The sequence below is a fragment of the Raphanus sativus genome, chromosome 1 (genome assembly GCF_000801105.2).
Source record: "Raphanus sativus cultivar WK10039 chromosome 1, ASM80110v3, whole genome shotgun sequence".
NCBI classification, from domain to species: Eukaryota; Viridiplantae; Streptophyta; class Magnoliopsida; order Brassicales; family Brassicaceae; genus Raphanus; species Raphanus sativus.
Genome location: NC_079511.1, coordinates 7,846,509 through 7,867,256, shown reverse-complemented (window position 1 = coordinate 7,867,256; position 20,748 = coordinate 7,846,509). Strand labels below are relative to the sequence as shown.

General features: G+C 34.5%; 3 protein-coding genes across 4 annotated transcripts; 2 read left to right on the top strand and 1 right to left on the bottom strand.

The window, feature by feature from the left end:
* The first annotated feature begins 266 nt into the window (after window positions 1–266).
* LOC108843302 (serine/threonine protein phosphatase 2A 55 kDa regulatory subunit B beta isoform-like) lies at window positions 267–4,760 on the top strand. Of its 2 annotated transcripts, none has more exons than XM_018616582.2 (14): window positions 267–650; window positions 1,187–1,290; window positions 1,389–1,484; window positions 1,584–1,703; window positions 1,835–2,014; window positions 2,355–2,446; window positions 2,701–2,819; window positions 2,978–3,101; window positions 3,328–3,451; window positions 3,558–3,626; window positions 3,708–3,799; window positions 3,886–3,963; window positions 4,051–4,109; window positions 4,186–4,760. In XM_018616582.2, exons 1-14 carry the CDS (start codon window positions 527–529, stop codon window positions 4,320–4,322), a joined length of 1,518 nt encoding a protein of 505 aa, XP_018472084.1. In that variant the 5' UTR covers window positions 267–526; the 3' UTR covers window positions 4,323–4,760. The 2 variants fall into 2 exon arrangements, with proteins under 2 accessions (XP_018472084.1, XP_018472012.1); XM_018616510.2 differs by having other exon boundaries at window positions 1,835–2,017.
* A 1,399-nt stretch (window positions 4,761–6,159) lies between these two features.
* LOC108854327 (inorganic pyrophosphatase 2-like) lies at window positions 6,160–7,604 on the top strand. The gene is made up of 4 exons (XM_018627856.2): window positions 6,160–6,357; window positions 6,446–6,567; window positions 6,691–6,892; window positions 7,044–7,604. The coding sequence occupies exons 1-4, from the start codon at window positions 6,211–6,213 to the stop codon at window positions 7,422–7,424; spliced, it is 852 nt and encodes a 283-aa protein (XP_018483358.1). The 5' UTR covers window positions 6,160–6,210; the 3' UTR covers window positions 7,425–7,604.
* A 12,188-nt stretch (window positions 7,605–19,792) lies between these two features.
* Window positions 19,793–20,748, bottom strand: LOC108834363 (PRA1 family protein F1). The gene has a single exon (XM_018607697.2). The coding sequence runs from the start codon at window positions 20,678–20,680 to the stop codon at window positions 20,126–20,128; it is 555 nt and encodes a 184-aa protein (XP_018463199.1). The 5' UTR covers window positions 20,681–20,748; the 3' UTR covers window positions 19,793–20,125.

The following is a 20,748-nucleotide window of genomic DNA, read 5'->3' as shown; positions in this document are numbered from 1 at the left end:
TATACATATTCCCCCATCACAGAAGAACAGTGGCAAGCGCACCTCCACAACTGACCAATGATACGCGACATCGTGTATGTAACCGTCCACTCATATTCATTGGTCGAATAAAAGAATGTCACAACCAGTCAGTCTAACGATAACCTTGATAACAAGACAAAAACATTATACAGACATTAAAGTATACGTAATTCCAATATTATCCTTTTGAGAGAGAGAGAGAGAGAGAGAAAAAGAGGAAGGCGTATTTTCTTATCTCGCTCCTCCATTTTCTACAGAGAGAGAGAGAGAATCGTAATTCCATTTTTTATTGAGAAAGAGAGAGAGACGAAATCAATCACCGATCAAAGTGCTTCCAATCGATGAAGAAAGCTGTTAAATGGAATGTGTTATAGTGATGACGCGATCTTCGACTCGGTGATTGATTAGAGATTCGGAGAAGCTCAGATTTTCTGTTTTTTTTTTCTTCCTTTCTCCAAAGCTCGGATTGTTTTTTTTTTATCTTCGCAATAAGAAAAGAAAAAAAATGAACGGTGGTGACGGTGCTGCTTCTTCTTCCGCCGCTACTAGTGGTCCTCCTCCTCCGTCTCTAGAGTGGAGATTCTCTCAGGTCTTCGGCGAGCGAACCGCCGGAGAAGAAGTCCATGAAGGTAATAATCATTGCTTACCGCGTTAGAGATTGACTTTATAGATCCGGAGGGTGAATCTGGTTTGGATCTGATTTGGAACGATAGAGGGGGGGGGATTATTGAGTTCTTCCTCTACTGCTTAGTGAGCCATTGATGATGAATCTCTGTGACTTGGTGGTCTCTGATTGCACTCTTAGTAGGGTTTGTAAGTTGTGTGAATTAGGAGGGGTAAGCTAAGCTAAGATAAGCTTGAAGCTTCTGTCTGTTCGATGTCATACTGTTTCCACTGATTGTTAAAGCTTTCTCGACTTTTGCTAAAAAATCAAAGGAAGGCATTTGATGAATTCAAGTGTGAAGGGTTATCAATTGTTTTATATTATAACTAGGTGTTTTTCGTACGAATTTAATTTACTGGAGTAGTAGTCTACTTCACTGTTTCACCTTCCCTATGTTATGGAGTAGACTATTCTTGCTGCTGTTTATGGCATTAATGTGTTTTGATTCAGTTTTGGCTTCTTTATGTAACGCTTTTGTTTGTACAATTTTTTTTTCCGCAGTTGACATCATTTCAGCCATTGAATTCGATAAAAGTGGAGACCATCTTGCAACGGGCGACCGTGGGGGACGAGTTGTTCTTTTTGAGAGGACGGATACTAAAGATGTGCGTTCCTTTTTCTTTTGCGAGATTTTTACTTCACTCGTCTTTGGAAAAAAAATGTTTTTGTGCTGTAATGCATTCTTATGCAATGTTGTTTTCAGCATGGTGGAAGCAGGAGGGATGCTGAGGAGATGGATTACTCAGTTAGGCATCCTGAGTTTCGATATAAAACAGAGTTTCAGAGTCATGAACCTGAGGTACATTGAAAGATACCACCATATTTCACTTACGAATAAAGTGTGTTGCTACTGCTAGAAAATAATCTCGCTCTCCAATTTTTTTCTTTTTTTTCTCAGTTTGACTATCTCAAGAGTTTGGAAATAGAAGAGAAAATCAACAAAATCAGATGGTGTCAGCCAGCAAACGGTGCATTGTTTCTGCTTTCTACAAATGATAAAACCATCAAGTATTGGAAGGTGCGATATCTGGATTGCCTTCTATCTTGTTTCCAAATATTCTAGGTCTCACTTGTCAAAGTGCTCTAGAAAACTGTTTGGTCAGAGGATGAATAGTTTTTTACCCCTCTACGCATTTTTTGATCAAACAGGTACAAGAGAAGAAGATCAAGAAAATTTCTGAAATGAATATTGATCCGTCCAATGATCCAGGTTCAAGTAGCTCTCTTCCGATAATTGCTAATGGAGTACATGCCGATAAACCACAAGACTACCTAAGCAAGGACTATCCCTTCCCGCCAGGAGGCATTCCATCTCTGCGTTTGCCTTTGGTAGTTGTATTTGATGCAATATTTTTTTTTCTCCTTTCTTGGTGTCAAATGGAGTTATAGATTCAGGATTCTGAAAACTAAATGCAAATAGATATCCAACCTGTCGCTGCTCGTAGCTTCTCTCCAGTAGGAGTTGATCCAGTAATCTATCTGCTTGATTTGTACTTAAAAGACTTGAGGTTTTGCATAGTTTAATATTATTTGAGTTGTGAAATGTAGGGAGTGTCCTAGTTGTCCTTGTTTCCCTTTGTCGTAAGTAAAGATCCGTACAAATTTGTGACATGCATTAGTCAATTGCTACTTGCTAGGAATAATGGGTCGTTCTTCATATTTAATTTAGGTGACTAGCCTGGAGACAAGCCTTGTGGCTAGATGCCGAAGAGTTTATGCCCATGCTCATGATTACCATATTAATTCAATCTCAAATAGCAGGTAATCTTTTTCTAAAGTTTTCACACAAGTTATATGTTTCACTCTCGATGTTTTTTAAACCACTTTTTTTACCATCTTTCTCCTTGATTTTCCATCCGGGGAAACAATGTTATTATCTAGAATATGTTTTGGAATTCTATAATCTACCATTCTCATTATTGAAGATCTTAAATTTCTCAACTTATACATACATGCCTTACCATGCATAGATTTTTTTGCATTGCGATAATGTACCATTCCCTTAATCTTTGAAGCGATGGAGAAACCTTCATTTCGGCTGATGATCTGCGAGTAAATCTCTGGAATTTGGAAGTCAGCAACCAGAGTTTCAATATTGTTGATGTTAAGCCCACAAACATGGAGGACTTAACTGGTATGCTTTCTTCCATTATTTTGGTAGAAGTTATATCTTGTATTGTCTTTACATTATTGGCAATGTTAACAACCTCCTTATTTTGAATTCTTTTCACGTTTACTATATAAAACACTATGCTTGTTGAGCATCTTTTGACTACTACATGGTCTCTACAGAGGTTATTACATCAGCTGAGTTTCATCCAATCCATTGTAATATGCTCGCATATAGCAGTTCAAAAGGCTCCATCCGTTTGATTGATATGAGGCAATCAGCTCTGTGTGATTCTCATACTAAATTGTAAGTTCTGTTCTCCTCATCCTTTTGTCGAAAAGGCTAGTGTTTTCTAGACCTGCAGAGCGGGTTGCGATATGTGCTTAACTAAGTTGAAATTCTAAGTAAGAAGGGAATATGAATAAGTAGGTTAATTTCATAGCTTTCTCTTATCTTGTCGTGAATGACTTGGAAGTGAAGATTATTAGGCTAAAGGTTTCAGACCACTGACAATTGTTACTTCCTATCACAGATTTGAAGAACCGGAAGCACCTGGTTCAAGATCATTTTTCACAGAGATAATTGCCTCAATTTCTGATATTAAATTCTCAAAGAATGGTAGATACATACTTAGTCGCGATTACATGACCCTCAAGGTTGGACATCATCCGATTCCCTTGTGTATAGTTATTTCCTGATGGTAGACCAATATAGTTGTATCCTTCCAGTTCTATCTGATATCTGTCTTTTCTGACGTTTCAGCTGTGGGACATAAACATGGATTCTGGTCCAGTTGCATCTTACCAGGTTCATGAACATCTGAGACCAAGGGTGAGAGCTTAATTCTGTGGCCATCTCTCATTTGGTGATTGTCTTGAAAACTAACCACATTATGTTTTCTCCCGGTTGCAGCTATGTGATCTCTACGAAAATGACTCCATCTTTGATAAGTTCGAGTGTTGTCTGAGTGGTGATGGATCGAGGGTAGCAACAGGCTCTTACAGGTTTGATTAGTTGTCTTCTGGTCAATTTAATACTATCCTATTTAAGAGAATGAACAAATGTCAATGTTTATTATGTGTGAAACCAGCAATCTATTCCGCGTATTTGGAGCGTCTCAAGGAAGCACTGAAGCTGCAACGTTGGAAGCTAGTAAAAACCCGATGAGGTAAAAGAAAACAGAGAACATTGATAGTCAAACTTTAAGTCATAGAAGTTTATATTGATCAATTGCAAAATCAATGGTTTACATTAGGAGGCAAATCCAGCCACCTGCAAGATCTTCCAGATCTATGACAAGCGGGGTTAGACGAGGTTAGTGGTCACGGTAAAACACATTCAAGCTTTTACTGTTTTCTTGTGGAGTGAAAAATTGGGTGTTTGGATGCAGGATCAGAGAGTCCTGGATCAGATGCGAACGGGAACGCACACGATTTCACAACTAAGTTGCTGCATATGGCTTGGCACCCAACAGAGAACTCAATTGCTTGTGCAGCAGCCAACAGCTTGTACATGTATTATGCATGAACTGGAGAAAGAAGAAGGAACCAGCTTGCTCCATTTTTAACTTTCCATTTTCTCCCTTTTCAAGCTATCTCTGTCTTTTTTCTCTCGCTCTCTCGTTTAACAACCAAAGTGATTATGTAACCAGAACATTGTAGTCGTAACAGCGGTATGCTGTGACCAAGACCAAAGCAGGAAAAAGCAACAGTAGGTAAAACAAATGTTGGGTTGGCGAAGAAAAGAAGGAGATACCTTTCTACCAGAAGTGTAATTGTCTGAAAAGGAGAAACCTAGGCTGTCTTTTGTTTTGGGTTGCGAAAGATAATTTTTTATTTCTTAGATTCAATTATATTAACTCTTTTTAAGAAACAGCTTATGTTGTGTGGGATTTTTTTAGTACGAGAATGATACGATGGGGAGGTTGTGCTTCAAATTTGTTTATTGATTCTTTTGTCATATCTTCTTCTTGAACGCCTTATGCTCTGTATGTCTCTTTTTCAACTGTGTTTTCAGGCACCCTTTTGTGATTTTTAACCGCTACCCACAATAAAGTAGCTGTATCCTCATATTTTTCGTTTGTAAGAACAATATTATCAGTTACTACACTTCTTTTTTTTTTGCTTTTGGCAGAGACTTGGATTTTGTGAACAGTTATTTAGTATGCAGGCAATTCTAGTTACACTAGTGAAAATGCCTCTTTAAATATAGAGGACAATATATTAATACTACCTTCTCAACGTAACATGGCCACGCGACGTTAGATAGAGGAAAGTAATAAACCCTTCAACTAGTACATCGCGTGACATACAAGTCATCCCTAAAAGAAAAGAAAAGGTCATCCATAGTGTATGTTCGTGGCGCTACAGAGCCAGGGTTTCCCGCTTCGCGGGTCAATCCCTGGACCCGGTCAAGCAGCGATCTACTTCACTCGGGAGGATATTAACCTAGGTCGAAGCCCAGTACCAGTAATGGTGATATGGAAGAGGCAGTTCGCCTCCGGCTGGCGTCGAACGCGGGAATATGACAATTGGCCCCCAAAGTTCTAACCAGTAGAGCTACCTCATCCCGTCCGGCGCTACAGAGTTGAACGAGGAATAATTTTTTTTTCTCCGTCCTAGTTTTTATATTACATAGTTATCTAAAGACGTGAGGAAGATGAATAGAAGAAGCTTCTTTTAGTTCGGACCTTCTGATGATAACGTCTAAATTCGAGAAATATGTATATTTATTTATTAGCTAGGGATATACACACATACTAGTGTTGTGTTGTCATGTTAGGTGATCGACGGCCAAATGTTTCTTTTTTCATTTTTAAAATATTTTCTTAGTGGATATGATGAAGAGATCAGATTGATGAATACTGAAAGATGTGGCCACCAAAGAAAAGCTCCGGTGATCCTTAACTCCAAGAATATTCCATCCTCTTAAGATTTGTCACTCAAGATTCCTTCCAGCTTTCCTCCCTACTCACTAGTGCTTTCTGATGCACCTTTTTTTTGGTTTTAGTAAATAAAGGTAGAGAAACGGATTAATAGGTGGAATATTCTTTTGTCTCATGCCCGCGTCTTCTCAACTGCCTAAAATTCCACAAAAAAGGAAGCCAATCTAAAATAATAAATACCGCACAAAATAAACTAAGAGCCGTCAACACCGTTGGATCAGCACACCTAGTCATTTTTGACCTACAACGTCATCATCATCCAACGGTTAATAAAAATAAGAAGCAAATTCCAATTCTTCTTCGAATACGCGCAAGGTAATATTCCAAAGGCATCTTCCGAGAAAAAAACCCTATTCGTATCTCTCTTTCACTTGTATATAAATCACACTCATTTCCTCCACATTCCATAACAATCATACGTAAATTATACAAGGTTTTTCCACAAGATTCTTGTTCAGCTTTCTCCGACAAATGGCTAACAAGAACAACATTGTCATCGTATTTGATTTCGACAAGACGATCATCGACGTGGACAGCGATAATTGGGTTGTCGATGAACTTGGCTTCACTGATTTGTTCGACCAGCTTCTCCCCACTATGCCTTGGAACTCCCTCATGGTTTGTTTAACTCGATCTCTAACTCGATCTTCTGTCCGAAATGTTAAGCCAACCCCTTAAAGCCATATATTTGGTTTTTACATAACAGGATCGGATGATGAAGGAGCTTCATGATCATGATAAAACCATTGAAGAAATCAAACAAGTCTTGAAAAGAGTCCCTATTCATCCTCGTGTCATCGCTGCCATCAAATCTGCTCATGCTTTAGGGTAATTCCAAATTTTAATCTCGTTTTATTAGGATTAAACTCTAATTAAAGAAAAAGACATGAACACGTTTTTTTTTCTTTTTGACATGAACACGTTCGTTTATACGGTTTGGTAATTTTCCAGGTGCGAGCTGAGAATAGTGAGCGACGCGAACACGTTATTTATCGAAACGATCCTTGAACATCTCAAGATTCGTGAGTATTTCTCTGAGATTAACACAAACCCTGGACTTGTAGATGAACAAGGAAGGTTAATAATCTCTCCTTACCACGACTTCACTAAATCCTCCCACGGTTGCTCTCGTTGCCCTCCTAACATGTGCAAGGTATGCTTTACATGCACTACTTGCCGTTAATATGTTATCTTTGAATCTCTTATACGCTACGATCAACTCATGTCGTGTGTTGAATCTATATATGCGGATTGACTTGTGTGTGTTTCTAGGGTTTATTAATGATTTTAAAATTTTTATATAGGGGTTGATAATTGAGAGGATTCAAGCTTCTTTTGCCAAAGAAGGAAATAAGATGAAGATGATCTATCTAGGAGATGGTGCTAATGATTACTGTCCGAGTCTTAGACTCAAACCTGAAGATTGCATGATGCCAAGGAAGAATTTCCCTGTTTGGGATTTGATTAGTCAAAACCCCTCCTTGGTTAAGGCCACGGTTAAAGACTGGACCGATGGGGAAGCTATGGAAAGAATGCTAATGGGAAAGATCAACGAGATTATATCATCAGATGAAGAAGAAAAGGAGAAGATGTTGAGCTCTGATCATTGCAAGATGTCTGTTGGGATTGTTCACGAGCCTTTGGTGCCTCTTGCTCTTCAAGTTCCTCTTAATCTCGTTAAGTGATTGATGAAGAGAACGAGGAATCTAAGATTCTTTTGTTTCGAATATAGTATTATATCTCTCATGTACTGGAGTTATTTGTATAAGATACCTAAAGTTGATTGTTTTGGATTGGTATTGATGTAACTCTCTTGAAAGCTTAAACGGGCCTTATGTCGGAATCTTAATAGACTCACGTATTACCAAAGTACTAGGATAAGACATGCGTCTTGCGCATGGTGAATTTTATGATAAATATTTAAAATATATAATATTGACAAATGATGTCAAATCAGCAATATCTCGGTTTTATTAAGGATAAACATGTCGGTTTAACTACATGTTTAGATTTTGTTAAAAAAAACTACGGGTTTAGGTTCGATTTGGTTTATTAAAGTCTAAGAGACCCTTAACCAAAGTTAATTCAAATTAGTTTGGTTTGATTTGTGTTCGGTTTTATTTCGATTTGGATTGTGTTCGATTCAGTTTTAATTTAGTTTGGTTTATGTCTGATTCGTTTTATTTTGGTTTTGTTTGTGTTTGTTTAATTCAATCGAATTGATTTTTAAAGGATTATTTTAGTTACAAACCAAAATATGGTAATGACGTTTAAATAAAGTTTAGGAACGTTTCATGACATTCCAAGAAAGTCTTATGACATTCCAATGAAGTCTTATGACATTCCAAAGCCAAAGAAGTCTTATGACATTCCAAAGAAGTTTTATGACATTCCAAGGATATCTGCTTACATTCCACAACTTTATGTGCATTGTCCACATATGTCTTAGGATATTAAGTTTTTTCTTTGTGCGTCAAACGACCACTTATCAGTAAAATTATTATAACTCTTGACTAAGGACCCGATTGACCTCAAACTGGTGGCATTGTTAAGATAATCAAAATCTCTATCAAATTTGAAAAGATGAGCTCAAAATCACCATAACTTGTTCTCTATCAATAGATAAAATTCTAAAGATTCTGTGTAATTATGCATTTAAATAACTCCAAAATCTCCCAAAATTGCTCGAAACAAACCAGTGGATAGGGTAATGACGTTTAAGTACAATTTAGAAACGTCTCAGAATATTCCAAGGAACTCATATGACATTCCAAAGAAGTCTTATTGCTTAAAATGTACCAGTAGGCAGGGTAATGACGATCACATAAAGTTCATAAAGCTCTGAAATTTTTGAAAATTCTGAAAATTTTGTGCAGTTATGTATTTAAACAACTCCAAAATCTCCTAAAATTTTTCAAAATAAACGAGTGGATACAGTAATGACGTTCGAATATAGTTTAAGAACGTCTGAGGACATTCCAAAGAAGTATTATGACATTCCAAACAAGTCTTATAAATTTTTTGAAAGTTTTGTGCAGTTATGAATTTAAATAATTCCAAAATCTCCTAAAATTGCTCGAAACAAACCAAAATAGGGTAATGACGTTTAAATAAAGTTTAGGAACGTTTCATGACATTCCAAGGAAGTCTTATGACATTCCAAGGAAGTCTTATGACATTCCAAAGAAGTCTTATGACATTCCAAGGATGTCTGCTTACATTCCACAACCTTATGTGCATTTTCCACATATGTCTTAGGATATTAAGTTTTTTCTGTGTGCGTCAAACGTCCACTTATCAGTAAAATTATTATAACTCTTGACTAAGGACCCGATTGACCTCAAACTGATGGAATTGTTAAGATAATCAAAATCTCTATCAATTGTGAAAAGATGAGCTCAAAATCACCATAGCTTGTTCTCTATCAATAGATAAAATTCTAAAGATTATGTGTAATTATGCATTTAAATAACTCCAAAATCTTCCAAAATTGCTCGAAACAAACCAGTGGATAGAATAATGACGTTTAAATACAGTTTAGAAACGTCTCAGAATATTCCAAGGAATCATATGACATTCCAAAGAAGTCTTATTGCTTAAAATGTACCAGTAGACAGGGTAATGACGATCACATAAAGTTCATAAAGCTCTAAAATTTTGAAAATTCTGAAAATTTTTGTGCAGTTAAGTATTTAAACAACTCCAAAATCTCCTAAAATTTTTCGAAATAAACGAGTGGATACAGTAATGACGTTCGAATATAGTTTAAGAACGTCTGAAGACATTCCAAAGAAGTATTATGACATTCCAAAGAAGTCTTATAAAATTTTTGAAAGTTTTGTGCAGTTATGAATTTAAATAATTCCAAAACTCCTAAAATTGCTCGAAACAAACCAAAATAGGGTAATGACTTTTAAATAAAGTTTAGGAACGTTTCATGACATTCCAAGGAAGTCTTATGACATTCCAAGGAAGTCTTATGACATTCCAAAGAAGTCTTATGACATTCCAAGGATGTCTGCTTACATTCCACAACCTTATGTGCATTTTCCACATATGTCTTAGGATATTAAGTTTTTTCTTTGTGCGTCAAACGACCACCAATCAGTAAAATTATTATAACTCTTGACAAAGGACCCGATTGACCTCAAACTGGTGGCATTGTTAAGATAATCAAAATCTCTATCAATTGCGAAAAGATGAGCTCAAAATCACCATAGCTTGTTCTCTATCAATAGATAAAATTCTAAAGATTCTGTGTAATTATGCATTTAAATAACTCCAAAATCTCCCAAAATTGCTCGAAACAAACCAGTGGATAGGTAATGACATTTAAATACAGTTTAGGAACGTCTCAGAATATTCCAAACGTCTCAGAATATTCCAAGGAACTCATATGACATTCCAAAGAAGTCTTTTTGCTTAAAATGTACCAGTAGGCAGGGTAATGACGATCACATAAAATTCATAAAGCTCTGAAATTTTTGAAATTTCTGAAAATTTTGTGCAGTTATGTATTTAAACAACTCCAAAATCTCCTAAAATTTTTCGAAATAAACGATGACGTTCGAATATAGTTTAAGAACGTCTGAGGACATTCCAAAGAAGTATTATGACATTCCAAAGAATTCTTATAAAATTTTTAAAAGTTTTGTGCAGTTATGAATTTAAATAATTCCAAAATCTCCTAAAATTGCTCGAAACAAACCAAAATAGGTAATGACGTTTAAATAAAGTTTAGGAACGTTTCATGACATTCCAAGGAAGTCTTATGACATTCCAAGGAAGTCTTATGACATTCCAAGGAAGTCTAGGAACGTTTCATGACATTCCAAGGAAGTTTTATGACATTCCAAGGAAGTCTTATGACATTCCAAAGAAGTCTTATGACTTTCCAAGGATGTCTGCTTACATTCCACAACTTTATGTGCATTTTCCACATTTGTCTTAGGATATTAAGTTTTTTCTTTGTGCGTCAAACGACCACTTATCAGTAAAATTATTATAACTCTTGACTAAGGACCCGATTGACCTCAAACTGGTGGCATTGTTAAGATAATCAAAATCTCTATCAATTGCGAAAAGATGAGCTCAAAATCACCATACCTTGTTCTCTATCAATAGATAAAATACTAAAGATTCTGTGTAATTATACATTTAAATAACTCCAAAATCTTCCAAAATTGCTCGAAACAAACCAGTGGATAGGGTAATGACGTTTAAATACAGTTTAAGAACGTCTGAGATTATTCCAAGGAACTCATATGACATTCCAAAGAAGTCTTATTGCTTAAAATGTACCAGTAGACAGTGTAATGACGATCACATAAAATTCATAAAGCTCTGAAATTTTTGAAAATTCTGAAAATTTTGTGCATTTATGTATTTAAACAACTCCAAATCTCCTAAATTTTTTTGAAATAAACGAGTGGATATAGTAATGACGTTCAAATATAGTTTAAGAACGTCTGAGGACATTCCAAAGAAGTATTATGACATTCCAAAGAAGTCTTATAAAATTTTTGAAAGTTTTGTGCAGTTATGAATTTAAATAATTCCAAAATCTCCTAAAATTGCTCGAAACAAACCAAAATAGGGTAATGACGTTTAAATAAAGTTTAGGAACGTTTCATGATATTCCAAGGAAGTCTTATGACATTCCAAGGAAGTCTTATGACATTCCAAGGAAGTCTTATGACATTCCAAGAATGTCTGCTTACATTCTCCACAACCTTATGTGCATTTTCCACATATGTCTTAGGATATAAAGTTTTTTCTTTGTGCATCAAACGACCACTTATCAGTAAAATTATTATAACTCTTGACTAAGGACCCGATTGACCTCAAACTGGTGGCATTGTTAAGATAATCAAAATCTCTATCAATTGTGAAAAGATGAGCTCAAAATCACCATAGCTTGTTCTCTATCAATAGATAAAATTCTAAAGATTATGTGTAATTATGCATTTAAATAACTCCAAAATCTCCCAAAATTGCTCGAAACAAACCAGTGGATAGGGTAATGACGTTTAAATACAGTTTATGAACGTCTCAGAATATTCCAAGGAACTCATATGACATTCCAAAGAAGTCTTATTACATTCCAAGGATGTCTGCTGACATTCCACAGTCTTATGTGCAATGTCCAGAGATGTCTTAGACTATTAAGTTTCCTCTTTGTGCGTCAAACGACCACTCTGAAAAGATGAGCTCAATTTCCCGCTATCTAGTTCTATATTAATAGATAAAATTTTGAAGATTATGTGCAATTATACATTCCATAAAAAACTCAAAATCTCCCAAAGTTGCTTAAAACGTACCAGTGGGCACGGTAATGACGATCACATAAAGTTCATAAAACCTTGAAATTTCTGAAAAATTCTGAAAATTTTGTGCAGTAATGTATTTAAATAACTCCAAAATCACCCAAAATTGTTCAAAACAAATTAGTGGATACAGTAAAGACGTTCAAATACATTTTAGGAACGTCTCAAGACATTTTAAGGAAGTCTTATGACATTCCAAAAAAGTCTTATGACATTCTAAGGAAGTCTTATGACATTTCAAAGAAGTCTTATGAAATTTCTAAAAATTTTGTGCAGTTATGAATTTAAATAACTCCAAAATCTCCCAAAATTGCTCGAAACAAACTAAAATAGGGTAATGAAGTTTAAATACAATTTAAGAACGTCTCATGACATTCCAAGGAAGTCTTATGACATTCCAAAGAAGTCTTATGACATTCCAAATATGTCTGGTGACATTCCACAACCTTATGTGCAATGTATACATATGTCTAGAAACAATAGCAAATGAGAACAAATTATCTAAGCAACATGACATATTTTACAATTGTAACCAACTGATGACAAATTGACCATTTATTCTATTTTTTTCTAGGTTGTTTCTTATCGTGACTTGGAGAGGAAATTTTACGGTTAGACCTAGGTTTTAATAACTGATGGTGGTCAGTGGTCAACTTTTTATTCAATTAATTGACCAAAATTTATTAATTTTAATTAGCTAACTGAAATTTTTAATTATAATTGGTTCAATTACTAAACCGGAATCAAGGTTAAAAAGTCTGTTACTACATATTACTCGTGAAGATCTGTCATGACGTAGAAAAAGTATGCTAACATATATAGTTAGTTATGTTATTAATTTTTAAGTCTGTTGCAAGCATTCTTATTCGAAAAGTTTGTCGTGTATAAACGAATAAAATATGTATGCTACCTCGAAAACAAAACAATATGCCAAACTATTAAAAAGTCTACGAGACAAATTTTGTTTACTGTGTGAAAATATTCCACATATTAAAAATCTGTCAAATAAAAGCTGTCAGCAGAAAAGAAATCTTCCAACGTAAACAAATCTACTGTAACATATGGTGGACTTATTCCTAAAAATCTTTAACAATTTTAAGTCTATTTTGATAACTTTTCAAAAGATAATACATCTGCCAGAAAGTAGAAAAACTGTTCTCTCGTGTGTTATAGATTTTATTCGATAAATATTTTTATTTATTTACGGCATATTTTTGATGATGTGGCAAAAAATAACAATGGCATTTTTGGTAATATGTTTTTTAACAAAGAAAAAGGGTATAATGATTATGCAAAATATTCTAGTAATTAAAAAAAAATTATAAACTAATCTAGTAATAAAAAGATGAATTAGTGTTATTATAGTAATCTTTCTAGTTTTTATATAGATATTTGGTTCAAATGAGTTATAAGAGGTTCTGACTCGCATATACCAAAAAAAAAAGAGAAAATATAACATCAAGATATATTACAAAAAAAAATCAAAATCTTTCAAATTTGCTAAAAACGTACCAGTGGGCAGGGTAATGACGATCACATAAAGTTTATAAAACCCTAAAATTTCTGAGAATTCTGAAAATTTTCTGTAGCTATGTATTTAAATAACTCCAAAATCTACCAAAATTGTTGGAAACAAACCAGTGGATACAGTAATGACGTTCAAATATAATTAGGAACGTCTCTGGACATTTCAAGGAAGTCTTATGATATTCCAAAGAAGTCTTATGACATTCCAAGGATGTCTGGTGACATTCCACAACCTTATGTGCAATTTCCACATATATTTTAATATATTAAATTTCTTCTTCGTGCGTTAAACGATCACTCTTTAATAAAACTATTATAACTTTTGACTAAAGACCCCGATTGACCTCAAACTGGTGGCATTGTTAAGTTCATAAAACTCAAAAATTCCTGAAAAATTCTGAAAATTTTGTGCAGTTATGTTTTTAAATAACTTCTAAATCTCCCAAAATTGTTCGAAACAAACTAGTGGATAAAGTAATGACGTTCAAATACAGTTTAGGAACGTCTCAGGACATTTCAAGGAAGTCTTATGACATTCCAAGGAAGTCTTATGACATTCCAAAGATGTATGGTGACATTCCACAACCTTATGTGCATTGTCCATATATGTCTTAGGATATTAAGTTTCTTCTTTGTGCGTCAAAAGACCATTTTTCAGTAAAATTATTATAACTCTTGACTATGGACCCGATTGACCTCAAACTGGTGGCATTGTTAAGATAATCAAAATCTCTACCGTTTGTGAGAAGATGAGCTCAAAATCACCCTAGCTAGTTCTCTATCAGTAGATAAAATTCTGAAGATTATGTGTAGTTATGCATTTAAATAACTCCAAAATCTCCCAAACTTTCTCGAAACAGACTAGTGGATAGGGTAATGACGTTTAAATGCAGTTTATGAACGTCTCAGAACATTCCAAGGAACTCTTATGACATTCCAAAGAAGTCTTATGACATTCCAAGGATGTCTGCTGATATTCCACAACCTTATGTGCAATGTCCACAGATGTCTTGGGATATTAAGTTTCCTCTTCGTGCGTCAAACGACCACTCTTCAGTAAAACTATCATAACTTTTGACTAAGGACCCCGATTGACCTCAAACTTGTGGCATTAGAAGATTATGTGCAATTATACATTACAAAAAAACTCAAATTATGTACCAGTGGGCAGGGTAATGACAATCAAATAAAGTTCATAAAACTCTGAAATTTTTGAAAACTCTGAAAATTTTGTGCAGTCGATATAGTACTGACGTTCAAATACATTTTAGAAACGTCTTAGGACATTCTAAGGAAGTCTTATTTCATTCCAAGGATGTTTGGTGACATTTCACAACCTTATGTGCAATGTCCACAGATGTCTTAGGATATTAAATTTCTTCTTCGTGCGTTAAACGATCACTGTTCAGTAAAACTATCATAACTTTTGACTAAGGACCCCGATTGACCTCAAGCTGGTGGCATTGTTAAGTTCATAAAACTTCAAAATTTCTGAAAATTCTTAAAGTTTTGTGCAGTTATGAATTTAAATAACTCCAAAATCTCCCAAAATTGCTCGAAAAAACCAAAATAGGGTAATGACATTTAAATACAGTTTATGAACGTCTTAGGACATTCCAAGGAAGTCTTATGATATTCCATAGAAGTCTTATGACATTCCATGGATGTCTGCTTATATTCCACAACCTTATGTGCAATGTCCACATATGGCTTGGGATATTAAGTTTCCTCTTCGTGCGTCAAACGACCACTCTTCAGTAAAATTATCAAAACTTTTGACAAAGAATCCCGGGTGACCTCAAACTGGTGGCATTGGAAAACTAATCAAAATCTCTACCGTTTCTTAAAAGATGAGCTCAATTTCACCATAGTTAGTTCTTTATCAATAGATAAATTTTTGAAGATTATGTGCAATTATACATTACAAAAAAACTCAAAAATTCCCAAAGTTTCTTAAAACGTAACAGTGGATAGGGTAATGACGATCACATAAAGTTCATAAAACTCTGAAATTTCTGTAAATTCTGAAAATTTTAGACATTATGTATTTAAAAAACTCCAAAATCTCCCAAAACTGTTCGAAATAAACGAGTGGATACAGTAATGACGTTCAAATACAGTTTAAGAACGTCTCAGGACATTTCAAGGAAGTCTTATGACATTTCGAAAAAGTCTTATGACATTTCAAGGATGTCTGCTGACATTCCACAATCTTATGTGCAATGTCCATAGATGTCTTAGGATATTAAGTTTCCTCTTCTTGCGTCAAACGACCACTTTTCAGTAAACCTATCATAACTTTTGACTAAGGACCCCGATTGACCTCAAACTGGTGGCATTGTTAAGTTAATAAAACTCTGAAATTTCTAAAAATTCTGAAAGTTTTGTGTAGTTATGAATTTAAATAACTCCAAAATCTCCCAAAATTGCTCGAAAAAACCAAAACAGGGCAATGACGTTTGAATACAGTTTAGGAATGTTTCATGACATTTCAAGGAAGTCTTATGCCATTCCAAAGAAATCTTATGACATTCCAAGGATGTCTGCTTACATTCCACAACCTTATGTGCAATGTCCACAGATGGCTTAGGATATTAAGTTTCCTCTTCGTGCGTCTGACTACCACTCTTCAGTAAAATTATCAAAACTTTTGACTAAGGACCCCGGGTGACCTCAAACTGGTGGCATTGGAAAGCTAATCAAAATCTCTACCATTTCTTAAAAGATGAGCTCAATTTCACCATAGTTAGTTCTCTATCAATAGATAAAATTTTGAAGATTATGTGCAATTATACATTACAAAAAAAAACTCAAAATCTCCCAAAGTTTCTTAAAACGTAACAGTGGACAGGGTAATGACGATCACATAAAGTTCATAAAACTCTGAAATTTCTGAAAATTCTGAAATTTTTGTGCAGTTATGTATTTAAATAATTCCAAAATCTCCCAAAGATTTTCGAAACGAACCAGTGGATACAGTAATGACGTTCAAATATAATTTAAGAATGTCTCTGGACATTCCAAGGAAGTCTTATGACATTCCAAAGATGTCTTATGACATTCCAAAGATGTCTGGTGACATTCCACAACCTTATGTGCAATGTCCAAAAATATCTTAAGATATTAAAATTCTTCTTCGTACGTCAAACGACCACTCTTCAGTAAAACTATCATAACTTTTGACTAAGGACTCCGATTGACCTCAAACTGGTGGCATTGTTAAGTTCATAAAACTCTGTCTGAAAATTTTGAATGTTTTGTGCAGTTATGAATTTAAATAACTTTTAAATCTCCCAAAATTGCTCGAAACAAACCAAAATAGGGTAATGATGCTCAAATACAGTTTAGGAACGTTTGAGGACATTCCAAGGAAGTCTTATGACATTCCAAGGATGCCTGCTTACATTCCACAACCATATGTGCAATGTCCACAGATGGCTTACGATCTTAAGTTTCCTCTTCGCGCGTCAAACGACCACTCTTCAGTAAAATTATCAAAACTTTTGACTAAGAACCCCGATTGACCTCAAACTGGTGGCATTGAAAAGCTAATCAAAATCTCTACCGTTCTGAAAAGTTGAGCTCAATTTCACCATATCTAGTTCTCTATCAATAGATAAAATTTTGAAGATTAGTGCAATTATACATTACAAAAAAAAAACTCAAAATCTTCTAAAGTTGCTTAAAACGTATCAGTGGGCAGGGTAATGACGATCACATAAAGTTCATAAAACCCTCAAATTTCTGAAAATTCTGAAAACTTTGTGCAGTTATGTATTTTAATAACTCTAAAATCTCCCTAAATTGTTCGAAATAAACCAGTGGATACAGTAATGACGTTCAAATACAGTTTATGAACGTCTCAGGACATTCCAAGGAAGTCTTATGACATTCCAAAGAAGTCTTATGACATTCTAAGGATGTGTGATATTCCACAACCTTATGTGCAATGTCCACAGATGTCTTACGATATTAAGTTTCTTCTTCGTGTGTTAAACGACCACTCTTCAGTAAAACTATCATAACTTGTTAAGTTCATAAAACTCTGAAATTTTTGAACTTTCTGAAAATTTTGTATAGTTATGTATTTAAATAACTCCAAAATCTCCCAAAATTGCTCGAAACAAACCAGTGGATAGGGTAATGACATTTAAATACAGTTTAGGAACGTTTCAGGACATTCCAAAGAAGTCTTATGACATTCCAAAGAAGTCTTATGACTTTCCAAAGAAGTCTTATGACAGATGGCTTAGGATATTAAGTTTCCTTTTCGTCAAACGACCACTCTTCAGTAAAATTATCAAAACTTTTGACTAAGGATCCGATTCTCTTCAAACTGGTGGCATTAGAAAGTTAATCAAAATGTTTACCGTTTCTGAAAAGATGAGCTCAATATCACAATAGCTAGTTCTCAATCAATAGATAAAATTCTGAAGATTCTGTGCAATTATACATTTCAAAAAATTCAAAATCTTCCAAAGTTGTTTAAAATGCACATGTGGGTAGGGTAATGACGATCACATCAAGTTCATAAAACTCTGGATTTCTGAAAATTATATGCAGTTATGCATTTAAATAACTCCAAAATCTCTCAAAATTGCTTCGAAACAAACCAATGGATACGGTAGTGACGTTCAAATACAGTTTAAGAACTTCTTAGAAAGTCTTAGGGCAAGCGCATTAATAAACCCCGGTTTGGGTTCATAATTTGATAATTTTAATTTTTTTTTTTTCGTTTGATTTTTTTTTTTTAAAAAAATAGTGACCAATAGCAGGCCGCCACGTGGCGTGGAGCCCGCTAAACAGTAACGATCCGGGTTCACGCGAAAGGAGCGCGCCGGGACTAGGTCTTCACTGTTTTATATTATAATCATTTTTTTTCTCGATTCGCGTGTGAACCTCAGCTAACACACTTCAATGCAGATGGCCTTATGACATTCCAAAAAAAAGTTTGGATATAGAGTGAAAATACTGTATAAATAATTATATGTTTTCATACCAAAATATTTATACATCTTTTATTAATTTAAGTAACTTACTCTAAAATTTAAATTATATAACTTTATAATAAATAAAAAATATATTTTGAAAGATTAAAATCTTTTTAAATAAAAATATATCTTTTATTATGTCGTCAACGAAGAAGTACGAACGCCTCTTAAACTAATTTGATTTAGTTAGTATTACAAAATCATTAGATATGTGTAATATGCAAATTTGAAAACAAACATATTTGTAATATGCAAATTTGAAATCATTAGATATGTGTAATATACAAATTTGAAAACAAACATATTTGTATAAAATTTAAATACTAACTTATACAACAACTCTTGAAACAAACAATAAAAAGACACACCTTAATATAATGAAAATATATAAATTTTAACAAGAAATAAAATTTATTCAAAAATACACAATTTTTAATTCGCTCCCCCGGCAACCGCGCTTAATTTTAAAAACTAACACGAGTTGGCCTAGAGGCGAGTTGAGGTAACAACCAATACGCTCTCCGCAGGTTCGATTCGCGTTGGCCACCGGGGTTTTCACATAGTCCCTCCGGGCCTCCGGGAAGCCGCCGCTGCCGTAAAACCCTCCGGACCCTTAGTGGTTCAGATTGTGGGGGCGGTGGTCGGCGCTAGTCGGGTTCCTACGGGAATCCGGACATCCGGGTTAACAAAAAAAAAATACACAACTTTTCAACAATGTTAGGGTTTTTTCATGTAAAACATATAGGAGATGAAACTTTCATGTATAAAACTCAAAAGATTTAATTTTTCATTTTAATACACTGATTTTTAGATATAAAAAGTTACAAATATTTATGAAATATTAATAAATAGATAAAAGCATAATAAAAACGAAAATACATAAATATTTGTACAAAAGATTAAGAGATGCAACTTTCTATATATATGAATAGTCACAAATTTTTAATTTAAATGTAGTTATTTTAAAATGATAATTATATGAATAGTTGCAATTTTTCAATTTAAATAGTCATATATTTTCAATTTAAAAGTAGTTATTTTGAAATGATACATATATGAATAGTCACAACTTTTCATTTAAATAATTACATGTTTTCAATTTAAATACTAACTAATACATAAATATTTAAATAAATAATGAAAAGACACAATTTTTAACAAAAAATAAAATTTCTATAAAAATTCATAACTTTTCAACATTGTTTGGGATTCCTATTATTAGTAGATTTTATCTTTTTTTGTCTGATTGATTATACTATTAAAAATCATGAGAAACATTACATAGACGATATTACAGCCAGTATCTATGTATGAGCCAGTGTGATAACCTACTGGCAGGGACGGTTGAAGCTTTACATTTAATTTTTCTTGTTTTAATATTCTAGACATCATAGTTAAAAGAAAAAATCTAGTCATCAGAACATACATAGAATAGAAAACAAACAAACAATAAAAACTAATAAACAATGGTGACGATAGATTTGAAAAACCTTAATGCAAATAAACCATATGTGATATAGTCTATAGCAAACGAAGATCATTTTATACTTGGGGAAGTAAAGGACTGGTTTCATCACCGTTTGTGTACATGTCTTCGGTTTTCCTAACAGCTGAGTGTAACAATACAACCACCACGCCTACCACAACGGCCACGGCAATATTGAGCTTTGCATCGGTTAAGAAAAGGACCGAGAGCGTGACCACAGACATGACGATAAGGACGACACGGTGGTCGATCTCGCGGTCGAATACAGTGAGCGGTTCGTCGCGGAGGAAGTAGAGGAACAGCCACGCACCGATAAGGGGCAGTAGGATTAGGAGGGCGAAGGGTTTCCAGATCAGACTGAGGAACACTGAGAAGAGGACGACGATGGTGTAGTTGGTTTGGAAGTAGACGATGTTGGTTTTGATTCTGGTGATCACTGAGGCTAGCTTACGCGGGAAGTGGAAGGAGCGTAGGTCGAGCATCTGCTTCCATGGGCGGCGCGTGGCCAGGCCGGGTCTTACGTGGTGGTTGTTGTTGGTGCGTGTGATGTACTCCAGTTTTGGGGCTAAGTCGTTAGCTGCTGTCGGATTTGTACCGTATATTGTTGTCATGTTGGTTCTTCACTTTTGTGATAGGGGAGAGTAATAAATTTTGCTACCAATGTGATATGTGAATAGAA